Source organism: Thalassophryne amazonica, chromosome 11 (assembly GCF_902500255.1).
Source record: "Thalassophryne amazonica chromosome 11, fThaAma1.1, whole genome shotgun sequence".
NCBI lineage: Eukaryota > Metazoa > Chordata > Actinopteri > Batrachoidiformes > Batrachoididae > Thalassophryne > Thalassophryne amazonica.
Window position 1 is genome coordinate 85154215 of NC_047113.1, and position 17695 is coordinate 85171909.

Below are 17695 nucleotides of genomic sequence, written 5' to 3' on the forward strand. Positions count from 1 at the left end.
TATTTTCATTGCTGATTATTCTGATCACAGTCGTTACCATTTAACAGTGATCAATAATTATTTCATCTACAAACTGGAAGCAATGACAGCTCATCACAGTTTTAGAAAAACAGCAAAAAATAAATAAATTATACGATATATAATATATTTATAATTATATGATATATATATATATATATATATATATATATATATATATATATATAAGGTTGGGTAGGATTACTTTGAAAGAATACATGTGGATTACATGTATGTATGTACATACATTTGGATTACTTGTAATCTGATTACTTTTGGATTACATTTCAAAGTAAGCTTTGATTGATATTTGGTACAGAATTCTTCCAAACCAGATTATCTCAAATATACAATTTCATTGGTAGCTACTACTGCATTTTCTAGAGTATAAATCATATTGTTGTTGTTTTGTTTGTTTGTTTGTTTGTTTTTACTAGTTTGGGATGCCCCACGACTTATACCAACCCAGTCTCACGGCAAGTTGTGCTTCAGCAGCACGACTATTGGTTCGTGATATTGTGACAAAAAGCGCCTCATTTTCGTCACGGCAGCACAAATTCATTCTAATTCATTCCATGACGGCTGCACGAAATTAAAAGTGAACTGGGGGGGTGGTGGTTATGGTTAAGGTCGGGGGTAGGAGTAGGGTTAGGAATAGTGAGTTAAAAAAAACCCCGTCACGAGCATTTGACTCATTTCGTCACGGGAGCATGAAAAAAATAAAGACTGGGCTGCTTATACACATAAAAAACATGCATTTGTTATTCATAATAATAATTATAATAACTATTTATATGGGATTTTCACAGAAATCAAAGCACTAAACACAATAAACTCCAATAATAAAAGGTAAGTGGACTGCATTTACATAGCACTTTTCCATCTGCATCAGACGCTCAAAGCTCTTTACAATAATGCCTCACATTTACCCTGATGTCAGGGTGCTGCCATGCAACGTGCCCATGACACACCGGGAGCAACTATAAATACCAATAATAAGAAGTAAACTACAACAATGCACAAAATTCCAAAATTAATGGGCTGATAATACAGACAAAAAAGGTGCGACTTATACGCCAGTGCGACTTATATACAGGTTTTAGCTCTTCAATAGGCATTTTTAACTGGTGCGACTTATGCTCCGGAAAATCTGATACAGATCATTAATTTAAAACTATGTTAAATCATGTCTGCACCTCTTTAAAAGACTGTTTTTATGTTGCTTTACAGTCTATCTCAAATTAAATTAGATTAAATCCAGGTTCAACTGTTTTTATCACAGATTTATAACCATGTAAAACTGATAATCAGTCAATATATTCAATATTTAAAACTGCTAAACAGCCTATATCTAATTCACATCCAATTGAAAACATTTTAAAAGCTCTTTGAAGACTACATTTAGTATCCAACATGTTTAAATGATTTAAAAAACAGATTTGTCTGTATGTCTAGACAAATTAAAGTCAGTTAATGTGATTTGAAAATTTATCGAAATATATCATTTTACACATATATTCACAGCCATTTAATAGCACTTCGCACTTGTGTAAAAATGTAAAACCATTAAACATGATTTTTATTTTAAATACATTAAAAATGAGCCAATTTTAATGCATCGCAAGCAACAACAAATGACATTTTTATTTTGTCTAAAACATATTGGTATTTATAAATTATCTGTGTAATTATTGATTATTTCTGTGTCAACTGACTAATTGATTAATAATTTTAGCTCTAAAATTCTCAAATGTGATGTCACATCTGCTTTAATACACATAAAGTGAATTACAAACACAACCAACAAACAAATGTACACACCTGTGATGTAACAGGTCACAAGGCGGTTCTCCAGTGACATGTCAGCATCTGTTGTCGTCATGGAGACAATGACTTCACCAGGAGTGCTGTTTTCCACCACCGAGCTGCGGTACATGTCACTGGAAAACCGTGGTGAGTTGTCGTTCTCGTCTGTCACCGTCACCTCCACGAGGACGCTGGAAGACAGCTTGACATCACTGCCATGATCCATGGCGACCACGCTGAATCTGTAGAATCTGGTCGCCTCGCAATCCGTCTCCTGTAAGGTGGTGATCCATCCGCTCTCTCCATCGATGGAGAAAATGGCAGTGATGTCCTCTGTGACATCATCGGGCAGAGACTCCAAGCTGTAGGTCACCAGACCATTCCTGTCCATGTCTGGGTCATTAGCAGTGACCTGAATGTTAACAAATGGAACAGGAAGTAGCCTTCAACTGCACCTCAAACAGAAGTATTTTAAAGAAACACATCAAAAAAATATCAGAAATATACTTGTTTGCTTTTTACAGGCATTAGTAGACTGTGCTTGTAAGCTGTGACAATTTCATGAATCTCACCTGAATAACAGTAGTTCCAGCAGGCAGGTTCTCGGCCAAGAAGGCCCTGTATGGGTTTGCATCAAACATCGGCTGATTATCGTTCACATCCTGAACTTGGATACTGATGGACACCAGTGACGCCACATCTGTCCCATTGTGGTTTCCTTGAGCAATCACATCAATCTGGTACCACTTTGTCTTCTCATGGTCGATGGACTTTTGCAGCAGTAATGTTCCACTTTCTTTGTCCAAACTGAAAACTTTGTCTTTATTGCTTTCGACCGTGTTCCCGTTCACCAGGCTGTAAATCAGGGGCATGTCTGAGTCTGCCCTCACTGAGCCGATCTCCGTCCCTATGGAAATGTCCTCAGCAGCTGAGAACGTATAGAGAGGCTCTGTGAACTTGGGAAGGGGAACCTCAGGAGGAACCACCTTGACCTGAACAGGAACGGTAGAATTATAGAAAGGAAGGCTGCCATCGCGGGCCTTGACCTTGAAGTTGAAGATTTTGTTCTCCATGCCAATGAGACTCTCCTTAACGCTCACCACTCCAGTGAAAGGATTGATCTCGATGACATCTTCTGTCACCTCTTCGGCTTCATCTACGGTATAGGTGACGTCAGCATTCTTGCCATCATCGGCGTCATACGCCATGATTTGAATGACAGGAGAACCTTTATTTGCAGTTGACTGAATTGAAACCTGGTATTCTGATGCTTTGAACTGAGGCATGTTGTCATTCTCATCTGTGAGAATAATCTTGACGGTGCAGAAAGCCACTCTTCCGCCGCCGTCTTTTGCCATCACCTTGATGGCAATGACCCTCTGTGCAGGATTTTCTCTGTCCAGTGGTTTTGTCATGACAATCTGCCCATCATTGTCAATGGTAAATTTCTCATCGGCAAGTTTGTTGATTATAGTGTAGTCAACAGTGCCATATGGTCCAGTGTCAGGGTCTATGGCAGCCAATCGGATCACGCGAGTTCCCACCTCTGCATTTTCAGCCAGCTCCGCTTCATAGATGCTTTGTTTGAAGTATGGGCTGTGCTTGTTGCCATTTATCATATCAATATTGACTGGTGCCGTTTTTTGAAACACTCCATCGGACACCGCCACAGTCAGGTTATAGTACGGATCCAAATTCCTTTTACATACGTTGGAAAATGAGATAATTCCAGAAGATTCATTAATGTTGAAATACCGGCCTTCATTTCCCGAGAGAATTTTGTACTTAAGATTATTGAGGTCCCCAGTGTCGGGATCTGAGGCTTGGATTTTGATTACTATGTGCCCACATTTTGCCATTTCATCCAGCATGGCTTCATAAAGGGTTCTAACAAATTCTGGTGGGTTGTCGTTAACATCTGTGACATTTACAAATACATAGGCCTCACCACTGAGAGGAACAGTGCCATTGTCAGTGGCTTTGATTTTCAAATTAAAATGCTTTGTAGTTTCGTGATCTAACACCTGTGATGTGACAATCATTCCATTCTGAGAGTCTATCATGAAGAAATCAGTCTCATTCCCATCCGTTTTCATCATGTGGTAGGTCAAATCCTTGTTTCTGCCACAGTCTCTATCAGAGGCGGAAACTTGTATCACAGGGGAGCCGATTGGGAGCCCCTCAGCGATGTTCACAGAGTAAGTCAACTTTGTAAAAACTGGTGCGTTATCATTGACATCCTCTACTTCTACTTCAATCAAGGCCTCAGAGAACACCCCAGTCACAGAGTCAGTAGCTCTGACTGTCAACACATGTATGGCCTGACTCTCATAGTCAAGGGGGTTGGTGACCATCAACACACCTGTTTTGAAATCAATATGAAAATGTTTAGAGGCGTTTTCCTCTTCAAGGTTGTAGATGAGGCGGTAGCCCTCTGGATTTCTGGCCTGGACGTGCAAAATGGTGGTGAAAGGGGGGACATTTTCAGGGACCTTTAGTGGATAGAGAAAGGTTTGGAAAACTGGGTTGGTTCGGTTCCTTATTTGAATGCTGAGCTGTGACACAGTGCTGTGACTGGGCTCACCCTCATCAACAGCCATGACATTCAGCACATACTTATTCAAGGCTTCAAAGTCGAGAGGCCTTCGAAGAGATACATCACCTTCATCAGGATCTATCCTGAAGAGGTTGTAGTCATCCTCTAGTGAGTACATGATGGATCCATTTTCTCCCAGATCTTTGTCCAGTGCAGTTGCTTGATACAAAACATCCCCTGGTTCCGTGTCTTCGGAAATCATCATTGAAAAAGGAAGGTTGAGGAACTGGGGAGAGTTGTCATTAACGTCATCGATGTAAACCTTGACCTGTGCTATGGCTGTCCGAGGAGGTGTTCTCATATCTTGCACCTTCACAAACACGTCATAAATGTCCTGTTCTTCTCGATCAAAGGGGATGCCTGTAGTTTCAAGCACGCCTGATGTTTTGGATATGGTAAACCTTCCCGCTGGGTTTACCACTGAATATAAAAGAGGCTCATTTAAAAAGCAGCCTGTAACTTTGAGTGCTGCCAAAGTTTTGACTGTTCTTTGGTTTTCCATAACACTTGCTGAATACACTTTCTGCTCAAACCCAAGACCACTTGATGTTAAGTTTGTTACATGTACCTTGACGAGAGCCAAGTCTTTGTAGAGGCTGTCAGAAGCTCTGACAACCAGTTGGTAAGAAGTCCTGAATTCAGATATATTGCTGACGGTGATGATGCCAGTATTGGGATGTATTGAGAAGGCATTATGAAGATTCCCTTGAGTGATGCTGTATGAAACTGCTGAATCAGCATCATGGGCCATTACCTGCACCACCTCTGTGTCTTTGACAGCTGGAAAGATGATGGATGTCTCATACTCAGGTGTGGTGAATTGTGGCGGGCAGTCATTAAGATCCAGAACATGAACTGTTACCTTTGTGGGCTCACCTGCATACAGTGATGGCTCCCCAGAGTCCTTTACCTGCACAGTGAAGTGATACTCAGCTTTGGCTTCAAAGTCTACTGGGGAAATTAAAGAGATGGTGCCCATACTGGACTCTATATTGAAGACTTTGAGGGCTTCTGGTTCAAGGATCTCATATACCAGCAAAGAATTTGCATCTCTGTCTGCATCTGAAGCCTGGATGACTAAAGGAGAGTCCCTTTCTCCCATCACCATGCTGTTTATGTGAGCCGACTCGCTGATCTGCCCCAGGTACGCCTTCTTCTGGAAAACAGGGGCGTTGTCGTTCTCGTCAATCACATAGATGTAAACATAAGTCTTGGATGAAGCTCCAGCTGTGGTGGAAGCTGTAACTTTAAGCTTGTAGGAAGAGCGTTTCTCAAAATCAAGATGTTTTTGTGTAGAAATCAGTCCGGTGTAGGGGTTGATGAGAAATGTCCCATTCACATTTCCATTCTCGATGTCATATTGCACTGCAGCGGGACTGGAGGCCAAGATTGTCACGACTGGCGTTCCGAGGGTGCTTGACTCACTGATCTCAGTTAAGTATTCATCCAGTGGGAAGACGGGTGGGGTTTTGTCGGAGATACGGATGTGAACATGGACGGAGCAGAGATCAGTGCGTTCAGGAAAGCCTTGGTCGGTGGCTTTTACTGTCAAATGGAACTGGTTTTGAGGCTGAAGGTCAAGAGGCTTGGACACACTGATGGACCCCACCTGTGCATCTATGGAGAAGACACTATCGATATTCCCTGTAGGGAGGAAGGAAATGACATACTTATTGAGAAATTCATCACTGCATAAAAAAACTATTAATTTCTCCATTTCGATCTTGTGATTTCAGGATTTTTACAAACATGCCAACCAAATATTGTGAGATTCTTCAATATTCCAGTGTTATGACATTACAAAGAACTGATGGGGAAAACAGAATTTTGTCTTCCCTGTGTCAGTTGGTGGACATAATAACCAATGCCATTATTACCACAACACAACAGATGTTGGGTCAATCTGTAATCCATGGTTCGGGTGGGTTCGGGTAAGTTTGCTCACCGTGGGTATGGGCGAGATGGGTCAAAAAATGACAAAGTAGAATTCCCACTAAGGCCCTTTGTCCAGTGTTTTTTTTTTTTTCTTCTGAGTAGCAGTGTCTTTGTTCAGTTGCTCTAAATGAGAACAGAACATGTGGCCACACGCAGCCACCAAGAGAAAAAAAAAAAAACAGACCACACCCAGTGTCTTTTTTCAGAGGTATCTGCTTTTTTGTGCAGCCATACCAAGTATAAACATTGAAAACATATTAACTTTCAGGAAAGCCGCTGTAATGTCACTGCGGCTTTTCAGGCAACCAGTCAGATGGAGCAAAACCTTTCAAAGCTCACAGAAGGACTGAAGTTTGTTTTTTGCTATTTCTAACTACAGTTAACTGATTTGTTGCACAAACTATCACAATTTTGGCAAAAAACTTGTGCGATAGCATACTGGACAGACACCATGTTCCTACAGAGGGTAAGTACTTTTTATCAGTATACTTTATATTATAGTCATTAGATGTTTACTGTCATTGAAACAAACATTTTTTCTTTTCTTTTCACTGAAAATGCTAAAATTGCTGGGATTAAGTGTTTCTGGATGCATCCTGCTTTTCTGTCAGAAAAAAGTGCCACATGGACCCCAGCCTACGTGAGACTGGAAAGTTGTTGTGAGTGCCTGCATGCATTGCACAGTATATTTTATTACCTTATTTAGTGGTTCTTGGTTGTGTTCTTCTTTCATTTATTATATATTCCTTTGTTATGTTTTTGCAATTTGCAACCTCCACCCTCCTCCATCAACAGTTGCTCGGAGTTATCGGATCCAGTAAAGCTCTGCATTAGGATCTGGCACTTGTAGAATCACTTTTCGACATGGAGAATCACATGTGCAGCTACTAGTGTTTCTACGCTGTCTCCAAGCTCCTTACTAATCAAGACCTACTCGACTTAATTTCCCTCTGGGGATTCATAAAGTAATCTCTCTATCCACTTAACATCTGAGACCTGATGGGATCAGGTGTGAAGAGAGCGGCACGCCTGCACAAGAAAGTACAAAGAATAAAAGGTTGAAATTCAAATTCCAAACCTTGAAGGTGATTTAGAAAACTTCATGCAGCCTCTTTGGTCCTTGTACCCTCAGTGGACCCTCTAAGTGGCCATAAACTGAAGGTCTTTGATTATACGGAGCAGCTCCTAGTTGTCAAATTTTTAAAATGGTGACTACACTATCAGCTCCCGGGCATGAATATGTGCAAGAGAAACAATGTGAAGCAGTGAGAAGGCAGAAATAAAGGTATAAGTGGGCCTTCTGTCGCTCACCAGAGTGCAACGAGTAGCTGATGTCCGCATTGCTGCCCATGTCTTTGTCCAGGGCTTTGACCCGGGTGACCTCAGAGCCCATAGGAGCCAGATTGGAGATGGTGACTTCATAGCGTGGGCTGAGGAAAACTGGCGAGTGGTCATTACAGTCCTCCACATAAACCACCACCTTCACAAAGTTCCTTTTCACTGGGATCTCCTGGTCACGTACCTGAGGACGAGTAGGACAGTCAAGAGTTCTGTGGGAGCAGCAACAAAACTTTAAACTGTGAAGACTACAGAGTACTTTCCTGTTGTTTGGTAAAATGAACAAGAAAAACTGATGTGTGTGTTTTTTGAGATTATATAAGTGAGATTATTGAGAACTGTAAATACGTCATGACAAAGTTTGCATGTCATCACGACTGAAACACTTAATGAGCTAATCAACAAAAACAACAGCAAAGGGAAACTGGGGGGTTTGTTTCCGCAAAGACTAAAAAAGGATAAACTTCAAGATAGTAGTTCATAAACTTCAACTGCTCCCTGTGGGTGCACCACAAGGAACAGTTCTTGCGCCTTTCCTCTATACTCTGTATACTGCAGATTTCAGTTATCAATCTGATACATATCACATGCAGAAGTATTCAGATGACACAGCAATAGTGGCTTGTATCAAACAGGGTCAGGAGGGTGAGGAACGTAACATCGGATTTCTGTGGCTGGAGCAAAAAGAACGACCTCATATTAAACCCCAATAAGACAAAGGAAATGGTCATCAACTTCAGCAAGAAGAAGACCACTTTGCAACCAGTCAAAATAAATGGACAATACATTGAGCAAGTACACACATCTATCTATCTATCTATCTATCTATCTATCTATCTATCTATCTATCTATCTATCTATCTATCTATCTATCTATCTATCTATCTATCTATCTATCTATCTATCTATCTATCTATCTATCTATCTATCTATCTATCTATCTATCTATCTATCTATCTATCTATCTATCTATCTATCTATCTATCTATCTATCTATCTATCTATCTATCTAGATACTGTATCTGTGATGAGATTCATTTTCATCCTTATTGCCATCACATGATTTAAACAGTTCTGGCTGCCTCAAATGCTCTGATTATTTGTTGGTGTCTGTGATTAAAGCGATTCATCAACTTAACTCGTACTCTAAAGCAATCTTAGACATCAATTCAACCAAAACTTTAATCTCCTCCTGCCGACTCCAATCTGTCACCTGGGTTATTTCTGGCTCCAGCATCAACTCTGTGGCCCCTGTGGCAGAACTGCTGCACTGCTATATATTCTGTCCGACTGTGTTCTTGTATGTAAGAAGCATCATGCTCATTACCATAATGATGAGCGTGTGGACGGAGATTGTCTCATAGTCCAGCTCTTCCGTCATCACCAGGACGCCGCTCTTGGGGTCCAGGTGGAAGAACTTGGTGCTGTCTGGGTGGAGGCTGCTGTGAATGGAGTAGACCAGCTTACTGTTAACGTCGGCATCCTGTGCGCTGATTTGCAGGATGTCCTTCCACGCAGCGGTGTCCTCAGGAACCCTCACCTAGGAAACACAGAAGATGTTCAGGAGTTATTTATAATGCAAACATGGGGTTTCAAACATGGATGAGAAATGAATTCTCAAGGTTATCATAAAAAAAACAAAAAAACAAAACAAAACAACAACAACAACAAAAAAAAAAAAAACGTAAATTATACTCCGGAAAATATGGGAAGTATGAAGGCCAAGAACAGCACCAGCAGACACGATGCTTCGCTTCCAACCAGAACTCCACTGGGACATTTCAGTGCTAAATGGGGAACGAAATTATCATGTTTTGTTTACCAATAGTTGAGGTCAGAGGCAAAACAGCAAACACAAAGAGCTGCATTTGTGATGTCACAAAGCAGAACACCACAAACGTTTGATCACCCCTCCCTGGGAAAATCATGCCTGACCCAAATGAGGGATCAGTCCATATCCTTACATTGAATACCCAGGGTCAGGGTCAGGGTCAGGGTTAGGGTCAGGGTTGGGGTCAGTGTTGGAATCTCAACATGAATGTGAGTTCTGGTCAAAAGTTTCAGCTTTTTGTTGTTTTCAAATATTTCACAAAACACAATGTCGATTCTTCTCACATCACTTCTGATTTGCACAAAGAAAAACAAATAAAGCAACAGAAATGTGTCAAGGTCCAAATATTTCAGAATCAGCCCATTTATTCATTCTTAAAGGTTACAAACAGACTTTTGTGGTTGGCGTCTGGCATTTTCACACCTGACTGCACGTGTGAACAACATAATTACCCGTGAAGAATGAAGCCTTGTGGCCATTTTTCAGATTGCAGACCACCTGTGAGCTTTGCTAATCTCTTCATCTGTATTTAAGTGTCAAAACAAAAACAAAATAAAATAAAATAAAGAACATCAGAAGAAGAGCCACTCACCTCATACAGCGGCTTTAGAAAGATGGGGCGGTGCTCGTTGATGTCCAGCACACGGATGTAGACCTGCGGTATGGACACGGAACACACACAGACTGAAAAAAACAGAAGCTCAACAGGAAGTATATGAAATATGGAAGACAGAGCTTCAGAACACCTGCAGGACTGATGATCCAAAACAACATTTGTAAGAGCAAAAGATGAGATGAATTCAAATTCAGCTTGTGCTCGGTTGTCCATGCATCAGTGGGTTAGTCTTAATTGGAGGTGTGGTCAGGCTCAGTGTTCATGGTTTGTCATCATGAGGTACTACAGAATAATCACTTCATAGACCAACAAAAACCTGATCAAGAGTCCAACCCTGGGTTTTTCTGCTATCTGTATGTTGCCTGACACAGGCGGGTTCCTGCACATACAAGAACGTGCACTGGTGCTTGGGGAAGGATTTTCCAGGTGCACAGACACATGAGTCACCTCAGGTTTGGACCTGTGGGCTACCTTGTACTAGATGATCGTTCAGCATGCTACCAGTCGCCACCCTCCAAAGATGGTTTTGGATGTTGCACCAGCACATGCTCTCTGACCTGACTGCTTCACCTCAGGGAGTTTGGGTGACTGCTGTTCCTGTCAGTGATACGCTGATTTGGTTTGAGACAGTGTACACAGATCTGTTTCATCACAAGAAAACTTCTCACTTGAGTCCATGGTCTTACAGACCTGATTCTCCAGGCTGAGTCTGGACCTGATTCTCCAGGCTCAGTCTGCACCTGATTCTCCAGGCTGAGTGTAGACTTAATTCTCCAGGCTGAGTCTGAACCTGATTCTCCAGGATGAGTCTGGACCTGATTCTCCAGGCTGAGTCTGGACCTGATTCTCCAGGATGAGTCTGAACCTGATTCTCCAGGCTCAGTCTGCACCTGATTCTCCAGGCTGAGTGTAGACTTAATTCTCCAGGCTGAGTCTGAACCTGATTCTCCAGGATGAGTCTGGACCTGATTCTCCAGGCTCAGTCTGCACCTGATTCTCCAGGCTGAGTGTAGACCTAATTCTCCAGGCTGAGTCTGAACCCGATTCTCCAGGATGAGTCTGGACCTGATTGTCCAGGCTCAGTCTGGACCTGATTGTCCAGGCTGAATCTGAATGATTCTCCTGGATGAGTCTGGACCTGATTCTCCAGGATGAGTCTGGACCTGATTCTCCAGGCTCAGTCTGGACGTAATTCTCCAGGATGAGCCTGGATCTGATTCTCCAGGCTGAGTCTAAACCTGATTCTCCAGGATGAGTCTGGACCTGATTCTCCAGGCTGAGTCTGGACCTGATTCTCCAGGATGAGTCTGGACCTGATTCTCCAGGCTCAGTCTGCACCTGATTCTCCAGGCTGAGTGTAGACCTAATTCTCCAGGCTGAGTCTGAACCCGATTCTCCAGGATGAGTCTGGACCTGATTGTCCAGGCTCAGTCTGGACCTGATTGTCCAGGCTGAATCTGAATGATTCTCCTGGATGAGTCTGGACCTGATTCTCCAGGATGAGTCTGAACCTGATTCTCCAGGCTCAGTCTGGACGTAATTCTCCAGGATGAGCCTGGATCTGATTCTCCAGGCTGAGTCTAAACCTGATTCTCCAGGATGAGTCTGGACCTGATTCTCCAGGCTGAGTCTGGACCTGATTCTCCAGGATGAGTCTGGACCTGATTCTCCAGGCTCAGTCTGCACCTGATTCTCCAGGCTGAGTGTAGACCTAATTCTCCATGCTGAGTCTGCACATGATTCTCCTGGCTGAGTCTAGATATGATTCTCCAGGCTCTGCCTGGACTTGATTCTCCAGGCTCAGTCTGGAACCTGATTCTCTAGGTTCAGTCTGCCCCTGATTGTCCAGGCTCAGTCTGGACCTGATTCTCCAGGCTGAGTCTGGAGTTTATATGAGAAAAGTGCTTTAGAATGAGAGTTATAAGAATGCTGTCCAAAATTACAAAATGTTGGTGGATAAATCCCTCCATTATCTCACATAATCAAAAGTTGTTTTTACCTGTTGAACAGGCCAGACTAAGCAGTCTGAAGACGCACCACACGGTCTAACAAGTTTCAGCATTTTGGGACATGAATTTATTTTCAACCAATGACTATCCAAACACCTTCAATCACAGCTATCACTCTGCTACCTGCTCCAACCCATCAGACAGATGTGAAAACTCTGTTTTTATATGTACGGACGTGTCTAAATATTTACCAGAACCACCCAGAAGGAACGGATGGTACTTGCTGGGAAGAGGAACATCTGGGATACCAATTAGTCTGCTCACCTTACAGCCCCGGTTACTTGGGTGGAAATGGAATTATTTTGGAGGGCGTCTGAATACAGAGGTGAACTTCTCATCTCTACCTGTGTGGTGGTGCTCTGGTGACCATCTGTGACCCGAACCGTCAAGTTGTAGTTGGAACATCGCGCCGCATCAAGGCGGCGGGCGATGGAGATGGCTCCAGTATTCCTCTGGATGTCAAAGTCCTTCTCCTCATCACCACCTGAGAGAGAGCGAGAGAGAGAGAGAGAGAGAGAGAGAGAGAGAGAGAGAGAGAGAGAGAGAGAGAGAGAGAGGCTTTTGAGTCAAACTGTCTTCAGCTGTCACGTCCAATTTTTCTGATGATATCTAACCTGCTTCCAATTTACATCATGCATGTGATAAGATTATTCACTGAAACCAGTCCAAACACATCCACCAGGTGGCAGACAGGTGTATGACATATTATATAAGCAAAACAAAGTTGGTTTTGGAATTGATCTACATTCTCTTTTAATTAGTTCATTGACATTTAGAATCTATTTATTGTTGACTCATTGTGTTTGATAGTTCGTGTTCTACTGTTTAAACTTATTGTTGCTTTTTGTACTCTAACTTTTAGATGGTGATATATGTTATGACACAAACAATAATACTTTAAGCATGTTAATTTATCTGATTTTGTACTTAAATTAAAGGTCCTTTCAAAATATGAAACATGAAAATTCTGCATACTGTCAAACTTTAAGCACTTTAAGCAATAAAACATCTTCATTTAGTAGATTTTGGACTTTTTGAAAAATGATGAACACATGCTGTACAATTTATGAAATTAAAATAAATCATGCAGAAAAGAGAGAAATAGGATTTCTTCACTTTGGATGAGTCCATCCATCACAGCAGGATGTTTTGATGGTCTCATATTTACAGGCCGAGACTTTTAAGCTGGAAAACAAACAGCCGTATCATCTGCCCAAAGCTTCAATGATGGGACCTGTCATGACTGTTTGAGATTTAATAAAAGAGTTCAGCGTTAAACTTTAATATGTCCAGTTGTCATTTCTTGTCTGGGAGCATTTGCTGGTGCCTCCTGGATGCCAACCACCCAGGCAGGCAACCAACCCATTCACATTTCTATATAGCAACCATCAATCTGCAGCCAGGAGAAACCTGGGCATGTCCTGACCTTGTCCAGCCATTGGACACTAATGCAACACTAATGCACCTGTGTGCTGGATAAATATCAACAAAATGTACCACATGGCTAATATTCCCTCACAATGTGCTTGATACTCATCATCTGAGTCTTCTTAAGTAGTAATTTGACACAAAAGCATTCCAGCTGTATCCAAGGAACCTCCAAAGACGTCCAGTTGTCACCTTAGGTAACTGGTTAGTGTCCAAGTCTCACAACCACATGGTAAGAATGGAAGCACCAGGACTTTAAAGGCTTGGACGTTTGTTCTCCTACAAAGAAATCAGCATCACTCAAGATTTATCAGGAATCCCCTGATGTCAAAGACCAACCCCCAGAGACATGAACATCACTGCTGAGACACTTCTGTGGCTGAGTCCAGGAAGTCAAGGACAAGTCAGCTGTAGGAATGATTTCCAAGAGCCTAGTCTTTATTCCTTGGAGTGCCCCCATTTGCTAATGCTTGCACACATGCGTGCATGCACACTGCAAAAGAATAAGGTGGTTCATTCCAATTAACTTTAACACAGAGGGTTTTCTGGCAGTAGGTTAGGAACCAGAGGCCTATACAACAGCCCAATGGACATGAGTGATGATGCAAGTTGTTCACAATTTACTTAAGATGAAGTAAGTCCAACACTGACCCTGAGGTCCAGTGGTACCAGTACTCATCCCTGATCCTGTAGCATGAATTGGATGAGAGTCTACTGCTCCCCCTGGTCAGGACTCCAGCCCATCACAGGTTACTTCCCTAGACAAGGTCAGTGCCCATTTAGAGCTGGGTGGACTGAGACGATACAGATGAAGCATGTTGTCCACAGACATAGACAGGTACCATGACTGGGAACTGAACCAGGTCTACATATTGATAACCCAACTCCTCAACTCAGGGATCTTCTTGTTTATTACTTGATCTTAATCATTTTCCTCACATTCGTTAATTTGGCAGATCAGCGAGTGTTGGAACGTGTAAGTCAACATTAACAGACTTTGCATCTTTCCCTCACTTTCCCTCATTTTCTCTTTCCTGTTCAGCTCCTCCTTTACTTTCTCTCCTGTTCCCTCATTGTAATTTCACCCTCTTTTCTCTGTTGCAGCTTCATTTCTTTCCTTCCTCTTCTTATAATTAAAGCCTCATTTTTTTTATTGTTCTTGTCTCTTTTTTTCTTGGAAAAGTGAATGACGGTGGTTTTGCCTCCAGGCCTCAACGTTGCTGTTGCTTATTTATGAGGCGGCTGAAAGCGAAGCGATAAAGGAGGTAAAACAAGCAGTAGTTAAAGGAATGTCACTGACAATGAAAGAGAGCAACAAATAAAGGGTTTCATTATTACATAACACAGAAATAATGTGTGTGTGTGTGTGTGTGTGTGTGTGTGTGTTTGTTGGAATAAAAATCAGAGGACAACTTGTTGCGTGATTCAATTGCAGTGTTGTGAAATAAGATGTTTAAATTGAAATATATTAAAGGTTTCAAGCTCTATAATGTGTGTATTATTTAAATAAAACCTGTCAGAACTGGGACTTTGTCATATCAGCCAGTTTGCTCCTTTACCCGTTGTACTGCTAACATGCAGAGAGGACAGAGGTAAATATACTGCGTGTACAAGAAACCAAGTGGAATAAGGCCATGAGCATTAAAGGCCAGTTCCAACTGATGTTCCATGGTGTGGATGGGAGGAGAAATAGTCTTGGGGTCAATCTAAAGGGAGTATGTTAGAGTATGTGTCCATGTGGACAAAAGTTCAGATATACATTGTAGAACAGGCATGGTGGGCTTTACACCCATCACCTTGTTGCAAGGTAAGAACATTTACTGTTGCTGAACCATCAAATTGCATTTGATTAAAGGTTTGTTCATGAACTGAAGCAGTTGCTGAACATTCTTGTAAGTATCTCATGGCTGTTCTAACCTGCCCAATAAAGCAGACAGAAAAGCAAAGGGGGGATTTTGGAGTTCTTGACATACCCTTTGTCACCCTGAGGACAACACCAAGGGAGAAGATGCGTCCCAGAAGCCTCTTTAGAGCAGGTACACAGTAAACTGTGCAGAATAAAACTAACTTTGCCTGGACTACACAGGTCCAAATGGAGTTACTTTAACTCTTATCATAGAGTAAAATAAACTTTAACAGAGAAAAAAAACGACTCATTAGAATTGAATAACTTGATTTAACACTGTGATAGAGTTGATATAATATTGTCTTTTAACATCCATAAAAACAAGTAGGGTCACTCAGTAAGGCCAGGCCCTCTATCTTACATGTCTGAGACCAGTTCATGCAAATTATTTCTTTGTGACTTTGTGATACATAATATATGATTCTGTGTGTTCATGACATCAGATCAATTCTGTCAAAAACTGACCCACTTCATCATTGACTAACACACAACCTTTTCACCAGTTGTTTGAGTTAAATCATTATGACAATGCGCTTGACATTCCAAACTGACCCAAAGTCATGTGACCAATAGAAAAGTTAGATATGACTTCATATTCCTGTTAATAATAATAACTACAGGAGTAGCTGTAACTCATTTCTTGGAATAGCTGCCCTGAACACCTCCAGTATACACAAAAGTAAGAACTAAGTCCTATATAGGACTTTGGGTCAATTGGTGCCTGTGCTAATCCCTGGATAGTGTGAGGTGGATGAGTCAATGACTCCCCTGGACAGCACACCAGTCCAACACAGGTTACTTCCCCAAGCAAGGGTGGTACCGATATATAGCTGGGTGGACTTGGACAATATTGATGAAGTGTCTTGTCCAAGGATGCAGAAAGATCGGGAATCAATCAATCAATCAATCAATCAAGTTTTATTTCTATAGCACTTTACAACAGGTTTCACTGAACCAAAGTGCTTTCCAATAGCACCAACTAAAGATAAAATAAAAAGAACAGTATGAAAAACACACATAAAAGCATAATAAGAGCATCCAAATAGAATAAAAATAGACAAAAAAGTGTCAAAGCAATTATGTGCAAAAAGCTGCCCTGAACAAGTACGTTTTTAACTTAGCTTTAAACAGAGGCAAACTATTAATGGACCTCAGTTCAGGAGGTAATGCGTTCCACAACTTAGGACCTGCTACTGCAAAAGAACGGTCACCCCATTGTTTGAACCTGGACCTGGGAACCTCCAGAAAGTTTTGGTCAGCAGACCGAAGTGCTCTGACAGGGTTGTGTGTTTTTAACAGGTCACATAAATAAGAAGGTGCAATGCCATTTACAGCTTTAAAAACATTAACAGTTTAAAATCAACTCTAAAACGGACTGGAAGCCAGTGCAGGGAATAAAGTACAGGAGTGATGTGGCTGTGCTTCTTGGTATTGGTCAACAGGCGAGCAGCAGCATTCTGGACCAGTTGGAGTCGGTTTAGGGAGCCTAGAGTTATACCAACATAGAGTGCATTGCAATAGTCAATCCGGCAGCTGATAAAAGCATGCATAGCCTTTTCAAGGTCCTTTTGGCTTAGAAAGGGTTTGACTTTTGCCAAGAGTCTCAGCTGGAAAAAACTGGCTCTTACCACACTGTCAATTTGTTTCTCAAATTTTAAACAGTCGTCAAACAGCACACCAAGGTTCCTTACCACAGCCCTACGATAAGGAGCCAGGGAGCCAAGATCTGGGTCAGAGTTAGTTTTAGCTCCAAACAGAATACACTCTGTTTTGGCTTCATTAAGATGCAGAAAATTCTGAGCCAGCCAGTCCTTAATATCCTTAAAAGAGTTATGTATGGAGTCCAAAGCACTTGTATTATTAGGCACAAGTGGCATATAAATCTGAAGGTCATCAGCATAAAAATGAAACTGAAGATTCTATTTAGTGATGACTGAACTCAGTGGAAGCATGTACAACCCCTGGCAAAAATTATGGAATCACCGGCCTCAGAGGATGTTCATTCAGTTGTTTAATTTTGTAGAAAAAAAGCAGATCACAGACATGACACAAAACTAAAGTCATTTCAAATGGCAACTTTCTGGCTTTAAGAAACACTATAAGAAATCAAGAATAAAAGATTGTGGCAGTCAGTAACGGTTACTTTTTTAGACCAAGCAGAGGAAAAAAATATGGAATCACTCAATTCTGAGGAAAAAATTATGGAATCACC

General features: G+C 41.6%; 1 protein-coding gene across 3 annotated transcripts in view; it reads right to left on the reverse strand.

Annotated features, from left to right (window-relative positions):
- Positions 1-17695, reverse strand: part of fat2 (FAT atypical cadherin 2) — a 177651-nt gene that overhangs the window by 101360 nt on the left and 58596 nt on the right. For all 3 annotated transcript variants that reach the window (XM_034182317.1, XM_034182316.1, XM_034182315.1), the window contains 6 exons: positions 12494-12633; positions 10117-10179; positions 9021-9233; positions 7667-7877; positions 2397-6064; positions 1840-2236 (listed from right to left, as the gene is read on the reverse strand). In XM_034182317.1, the coding sequence (XP_034038208.1) occupies positions 1840-2236; positions 2397-6064; positions 7667-7877; positions 9021-9233; positions 10117-10179; positions 12494-12633 (4692 nt within the window). The remainder of the gene's footprint in view (positions 1-1839; positions 2237-2396; positions 6065-7666; positions 7878-9020; positions 9234-10116; positions 10180-12493; positions 12634-17695) is intronic.